The sequence below is a fragment of the Palaemon carinicauda genome, chromosome 1 (genome assembly GCF_036898095.1).
Source record: "Palaemon carinicauda isolate YSFRI2023 chromosome 1, ASM3689809v2, whole genome shotgun sequence".
Classification (NCBI taxonomy): Eukaryota; Metazoa; Arthropoda; class Malacostraca; order Decapoda; family Palaemonidae; genus Palaemon; species Palaemon carinicauda.
In genome coordinates, this window is record NC_090725.1 from 209,805,070 (window position 1) to 209,813,078 (window position 8,009).

At 37.3% G+C, this 8,009-nt stretch overlaps 1 protein-coding gene across 2 annotated transcripts in view; it reads left to right on the plus strand.

Annotated features, from left to right (window-relative positions):
* Nucleotides 1–7,081, plus strand: part of LOC137644025 (uncharacterized) — a 204,235-nt gene extending 197,154 nt beyond the window's left edge. For both annotated transcript variants that reach the window (XM_068376912.1, XM_068376922.1), the window contains 2 exons: nucleotides 312–465; nucleotides 5,442–7,081. In XM_068376912.1, coding sequence (XP_068233013.1) covers nucleotides 312–465; nucleotides 5,442–5,639 — 352 coding nt within the window. In that variant the 3' untranslated portion in view covers nucleotides 5,640–7,081. The remainder of the gene's footprint in view (nucleotides 1–311; nucleotides 466–5,441) is intronic.
* The last annotated feature ends 928 nt before the right edge of the window (nucleotides 7,082–8,009 follow it).

Genomic DNA, 8,009 nt, shown 5'->3' on the forward strand with positions numbered 1-8,009 from the left:
CAAAGAGCAGTGGGAAGAATAACGATGGGAATAACACTAAGAGACAGTAAAGAAAGAGCAACATGGATATGAGAGAAAACTAAAGTACAAGATTCAACCATACTAATAAAAATGTAAGCAGGAGGGAAAATAGCATGGTGATTGCTGTAACTCTATACCACTTTTTATGCTAAATATGAATTTACTGCAGTAGTGTGTCGCCTTTCATTAAATACAAAATCAGACTAATGAATGGGTGCTTTTTCTCGTATTTCGGTACTTAAATGATTGTCATGTACCATCAACTTATTTCTTATTTTCCTACCTTTCAGGGGCGGCATAGCTGGTGGCGATCGTGTGACAGTACGGGAACGAGACAGAGAGATAACGTGTACAGTACTTGTGAACATCGTTGTTTTTGTTTTTGCCTGCTTCCCTCTACTAGGCGTTGGAGGATGGATGATGTTTCTGTATTTTACTCAGCAGGTATGCAAAAAATGAGTGATTGACCTTTTAACGTAAAATTTCCTGTTGTATAATAATTGTGATCACATCTAGCTCAATTGGGTATCTAGGAGGCTGAATGAAGCACATTATTAGGGAGGTATTTTATTCCTTTGAGATCAATAATAGATCTCCAAACAGATGGTGAATGCTGCTATGTGCCTGTTCCTTGCCCAATGAAATATATATAAACAAAATACAGCTTCGTAATAAATTGATAGAAAATACTATCCTTTGAAATTTGAGATTCCCCTTTATGATATAAAATCCGCCACCCTGGTTTGGCTTGGGTTCTCGTAGGGCATGAAGAAACTGTCACTCTGGGCTTTTTAGAGTGATTTGACTTAACCTTCTGCAGCAAAGATGGGTGGCCCAGTGACTTTCAGATATCTGCTGCCTTTTAGCAATGAAGACCCACGTCCTTCCAGTTTAACTGTATATTGATAGAGCCTCCGAAAGGGCTTCAGTTACAACACCTATCTGATCCCAGAGGTTGGAAGTTTGATTCTGAACCTGCAATTAGGTACCTTGTTGAAGGGGCGTAAAACTTGTTGGGGTTATCAGACACTATTTCCTTGTGCTTCTTCATTATTTCCAGTGTCTGTCTATCTCTTAGTGCTGCCTGACCGTTGGCACACCATCCCGAAACTGTCTTGCCATGGCTAGTTGCAATAGTGGGAGATTTGTTAATTTTACATTGGGGTGTATTGAAATACTGCAGGGTGGCTAAGGATACTCTATCATTGTCAAGGGTACCTCTGCTGCTGATGTTATGTCTAATGACCTGTTTTGCTGTCTTGATGAAAGCTTCTGCTCTAATGTTTGACTGGGGAAACTGGGCTGATGGCAGCCATACTCTAAACCCCCATCTCCTGAAGAAGATTGACATATCAACACTCACTATATTGGTGCCTCTATCCTTAAAGATCTACTCTTGGGTTCCCTAACTGGATGAAGATGTACAATTTGGGAAATGAGCCTCTTCTAACCATTCCATTAGCCTAACAGTATAGGCCATGTACCTGTGGCCCTCCAGCTGTAATACGTCTACATCGGTACGATGAAAGCAGTATTCTGTGGTTGGGGACAACTCCATCGTTTCTGGTGGCAATGATGGTGCATGGATATCACAAGGTATACAGGATGGTCTTTGATGTTGCAGATCACCTTCTATCCCTAACTAACAAAGTGACTGCCTTGCCCTCAATATTGAGTCAAAGCCTTGAAAGGCAGCATGCAAATTAGCGACAACTTGCAGACAGAGGGTCTTGGGAATAATTAATCGGAAATAACTTTGCTCAAGAGTGTAGGTAACTAGTTCTCTGGTTATTGTCAAATGTTCACTGACATCATAAAATTGTTGGAGACAAAGAAGTTCTTGCAATTTCTGAGAGCACCAGTAAGTAACTTTGGCAACTAATAACTGAAAGACAGGATCGTCATTAGTAGCCTTTCTGATTATTTCTTCATCCATGATACATCCATCATGTTCAAGTGCTTCTAATAATGTCAAAATTTTTCCTACCGACAGATATTCCTCAATCCCGGTGTCAAGTGCATTGGGTTATGTCTTAAGGGTAGGGTGTAGCTACAAGAAATCAGTGGCACAGTGGCTCTTCCCAGATAGGTACTTCACCTGGAATTCAAACTTAGGGGGTTTCTCCTTAAATTTAAATAGCCTTAGACTGATGACTTCTGACATGGCTCTGTCCCCTAATAGTTTGGCAAGTGGCTGATGAACCTTAATAACTGTGAGGTTATGGCTTCCCAGTAAGAAGGGTCGTGCCTTCTGGAGACACCTCACAATTGTAAAGACTGCTCCTTCCACAGCAGCATCTTCCTTGTCAAGGGTGAGACAACAGATATTGCATAAGGTATGATAACAAGATTGTGTGCAAAATGCACTCATGTTCCGTTGACATTGTCTAGGCTTTCTCTTAACATCAGGCTTGATTAATTATCACTATCATCAGAAATTCGACTTCACAGTCTTGGATCAACAGCTCACCGATGGGTAATGACACACTTCATCTTTGCTCTTGCACAAAGGCAGCTGCATTGGCAGCAATTCTTGCAGCACCCATAGTACATGCAGCTGAATTGACAGCAATTCTTAAAGCACCCACAGTAATTAACTTGTTTTGTTGTTTGATTTTGGGTCCTTGTCCATCATAACCAGTACTAGAATCCCACCGAGACGCTTGCGGCCATGGTTTAAAGGATTTGGCATGTCCAGGTCTGATTCATGAGCTCTTTTACTCAAAGCCATTTGATGAAGGAATCGGAGCACATGTAAATAAATTGCATTTTCAATGGAAGCCTGGCTTCTGAGCTCTCCTTTTGTAGTTCAAGCATATGAGCCCTTAATGCATTCAAGTCACCTTTGTAGTCATGAGAGATATACAATTGAATGAAGTATAACGTAGCAGCATCAAGAACATTGGAGTTAATGGTGAGAGCACTTCCAGAAATAGCGTAGTCTGCAAGGGGTTTCATCTACTCTTTTCAGATGCTTCTTTTTACTCGTCGATAAGGCTAGCTTACCATGTCCCATCTAGTAAGAATAGCGACACAGTAAGATTGATGTTTTCAATGATATATCCATGTTGATTTTGATAGCAAGGTTTTGTGGCTTGCTACAAGCGTATCTAGGTAATATTTTTCTCTAGACACTTGCAATCCCCTTTATGTACATATTTCTATAATCATTGAACCAGAAACATCATCCCATTCTCTGAAGACATATCCTCTGCTACTGACTATTGCTGCTCCTCCTGAAGCTTTTAGAATTCTTTTGATGTGATCTTTATAAGTCCCTCTCTTTTATGAAGTCTAGCCACAACTTCCTTTTTACACAGCCAATTTCTTTGTAAGAGACTTCCCATAAGCTTAGTATATGGGACCTGAACAGTGAAGAATATGGAAATTGTTCTTCTGAAAATCTCTTAGTAGGTTGGCCAAGGCACCAGCCTCCTGTTGAGGAACTACCACTTGAGATTTTTGGGGTCTTTTGACTGGCCAGACAGTACTACATTGGATCCTTCTCTCTGGTTACGGGTCATTTTTCCTTTGCCTATGCACACAGACACCCACACGCACACCGAACACACACACACACATACCGAATTGTCTGGCATATTCTTTACATATTCTCCTCTGTCCTCATACACCTGACAACACTGTGATTCTTAAACAGTTCTTTTTCACCCAAGGGGTTACTGCGCTGTAATTGAACAGTGGCCACTTTCCTCTTGGTAGGGGTAGAAGGGACTCTTTAGTTATGGTAAGCAGCTCTTCTAGGAGAAGGGCACTCCAAAATCAAACCATTGTTCTCTAGTCTTAGGTAGTGCCATAGCCTCTGTACCATGGTTTTCCACGGCCTTGGGTTAGAGTTCTCTTGCTTGGGGGTACGCTTTGGTACACTATTCTATCGTATTTCTCTTCCTCTTGTTTTGTTAAAGTTTTTATAGTTTATATAGGAGATTATTCTAATATTAGTCTCCTCAAAATATTTTATTTTTTCTTGTTTCCTTTTCTCACTGGGATATTTTCCTTGTTGGAGCCCTTGGGCTTATAGCATTTTGCGTTTCCAACTAGCATTGTAGGTTAGCAATTGATAATAATAATAATATCAGAGCAGACCTCAAACAAGCTATGAAAACGTGCTTTGATGTAGAGTAGAGCTTGTTGGTCCTTGGGCTAGATTAGAGAAATTCTATATGACAACAAAGACTTCACAGTAATGAAGCTGAACTCATCCAACTACTTGCCTTTCAAGTCTACAGGGTGAGCAGGTACATTTTCCATAAGGAGTATGGTTTTAAATACTAGTTGTTAATCCTGAAAACATCTTTGCATAGTGGGTCTAAGCATCACATGAACCCACTTAATGGGAAAATTTCTAGTTACCCAAAAGGCTTTACGTTAATTCATTCTTTAAAATATTATTCTTAAAAAGCCTTACTTGTCCAAGTGGTGTTTTTGTGTCCTCGTTTTGTCCATATCAACAACAATTTTCCATGTTTTCAATTACCTGAGTTCATTTTTTAATAGGGTTACCTCCTTTGGCTACATCAAATTCCTTAATGGTCTTTTTTATTTTTCACTATTGTACAAGTTGTTGAAATGGGGATACCATACTGCTTAGACTTATAGACAGTTACACAGAAACAAATTAGGCCTGCTGTACTGTAGCAACCTTTATCTGGGTGAGTATTGTGCCAGTGGAGATATGTTCCTTAACCATAGAGGAATTTCCCATTCAATCTCTAAAACTTGCTCAATTTCCAGCTCAAAACATAGCCAAATATTTTTTTTCAACATTATTTGTTCAAGATCAAAAGCATTTGATCTCTAGGGCTCCACTGTATATTGAAACCTAAGGATGGCAGCCCAGATTTTTTATGGCAAGTGTATTGACAGATAGTAGGTAGCCCATAATAACAGATAATTGAGATAGCCCATGAATTGATGACAAGAATATTGAAAGCTAACAATGACAGTCCAGAGTGTGACGACAAGTAGAATATGTTGAAAGATAATTGAAGTAACCTTGGATTGATGGCAAGTATAACAGTAGGTAACAACGGCAGCCTTGAGTTTGGTGCTAACTATATCTGTAGATAAATGAGACATCCAGATCCCAGAGTTTTGTGGCTAGTAAATCAACAGATATCTGTGGCAGGCCAGTGATAAATGGCAAATATATTGAATGTTAAATAATGCAACCCAGACTTTGGTGACATGTACTCTACATCAACAATATACTATTGCAACCCAAGGTTTACTGACAAGTAAAATGACTGGTAAGTTTTTGCCGTGGTGAAGTTTCTTTCTTTTTTTTTAACAATCATTTTTTTTGCATCCAGTTTTATAAGAATGTCATTAAAAAATCTCTTATCCTAAATTTGAAAAGAAAAATGCTAAATTTGTTCAAAACTCATTCTCATCTTTTGCAGGACACTATCAACAACAGAGCGCCATTGAAACAATTGCTTTTTATAGCACCCTGGCTCATGGCCCTCAACAGTCTGTGGAACGCTGTGCTACATTTAACTTACAATCACAAGTTCCGCTCGGCCACCTGCCATCTTCTCTTTTCCCACTGGAGGAAGCTCTTCGGTGCATGTAGAAGGAGGCGAATGTATCAGGATTGAGTAAATTGGGAGTTCTAGTTATTGATATTACTTATAGTTATTTCCATTGGTCCATACTATAGAGTGGAAATAGCAATTTCGCTCCTGAAGTCCTGGTGAGATATTGGAAGGGTTTACCCTTCTGGTGCTAGGCTCTCCAAAGAAGGGAAAAGATGTACAATAATATATTGTATATGTACATAATATAATTATATTTTCCAATATTAAGCCATTTCCCCCAACAAGAGGTGGCTCCAGTGAAAACAACAACTTAACAATTACTAGCATATCCATTCTTGCATTGCTGAGTTGTTGATGAATCCCCAGTTCATTAAAAAATTCCACAATGTTAGTTACTTATTACATGTACACAGAGATCTCGACAACTGCACATTGAACCTGTATGCACAACTGTGCCCTTCGCACCTATCTTACATAGACTTGCACTTCTTTTCCAACGTGTCTCTCACTGCATTTATTCAACAATTTGTAGACTTTTGTAGACCTCCTTTACTACTTACTTACACGTTTCACCGAATTATTCTTACCCGTTATTTCCATATTACTGAATTACCTAAAAAATCTTTTATCCATCCTTCCATCTAGGCTAACCTTTTTTCTCGCTTTTACGTATCTCCACATTTCTCACTTTCAATGCTTTTACCTCGCATGCAGAAAAGCATTGTTTCATTCACATTCAGTATTCACACGGCACTTCCATAAAGGAGAGTGAGCTCAACAATCTCATCATATGTTCCCACCGTGGGTCTCTAAATCAATTCAAGTCAATTCTAAATGTTTTGCACACATCCTGCAACCTATCTTGCTTCACCTTTATGTGACTTTCTTCATTCCATCATTACATTGTCCGTTATACTTATCACCATTTTATATCATTCGACCCCTTCATAACTCCACCTTCCATCCCAACATTCATTGCTAAGTGTTACTGGTCTCCATTGGCCATCACAACCTTACTCTTAGTCACATTTACTCTCAACCTTTTCCTTAAGAAAACACTTTCAAACCATTTTACTAGCTTCTGCAGTTTCTTTTCACTGTCTCTTATCAATATAGTGTCATCTGCAAATATCAATCATTCTACACTCCATTCTTCACTCATTTAATTATTCCATAACTTTGCACTTACAACACTGCTCTTTTTTTTATCTCTGGTATCACTAAAGATATTGAACACCCACAGAAATGCAACATACCCTTGTCTCAGAACAAAGCCTGTTGCCATTCTTTTATTTTCGGGCGATTTGCTCTTTTTCCTTCTACTGATAGAAATTTCCTTTTTCGAAACTTGGCGAGTGCATGAAAATAATTAGTTGTAAGTGGGGATTATTTCAATAATAATGTAATTCACAAAGATATGCTATAAAATAATTGTAATTAAGTACCTGATGATTAAGGAATTATTTATCATATTTATGTCACATGTAATTCATATATAGTAAATGCCGTATTTATGTTATGTATAATAAAGGAAGTTTAATTAACTTCCGTAAGTATTGAAGTAATTCTTAAAGCTTTTTATGTGGATTTACTCAAATATATATATATATATATATATATATATATATATAATTGTATAAATGTATATATATATATATATATATATATATATATATATATATATATATATATAATTGTATAAATGTATATATATATATATATATATATATATATATAATTGTATAAATGTATATATATATATATATATATATAATTGTATAAATGTATATATATATATAATTGTATAAATGTATATATATATATATATATATATATATATATATATATATATAATTGTATAAATGTATATATATGTGTGTGTGTATGTGTGTGTGCGTGTGTGTGTCTATGTTTGTGTAAAAACATCTTATGACATGCAAGATAGAGAAATTGTAATTCAGAGAAAATGTACTTATGTACTTACAGTAGTTTTAGTCTATATTCAGGACCCTGAGAAAAGCATAACGCCACAGTGAACCCGTTATTATATCGCTTTACCTCAATGGTTTTATAACCTTTGTTAATGGTTAAGACGTGTTACATGTATTGCAACTGAGTTTGTATTGTGTCAATGTCATTCAGTGGCCGAACTTTTCAGTATTCATATAGGTAGTAGGTTGGCCAGGGCACCAGCCATCTGTTGAGATAGTACCGTTAGAGTTATGGGGTCCTTTGACAGGCCTTGGACAGTACTACACTGGATCCTTCTCTCTGTTTACGGTTCACTTTCCTTTTGCCTACACATACACCGAATAGACTGGCCTATTATTTATAGATTCTCATCTGTCCTGATACATCTGACAATTCTTCTTCACCCTTAGGGTTAATTACTGCACTGTAATTGTTCAGTGGCTACTTTCATCTTGATAA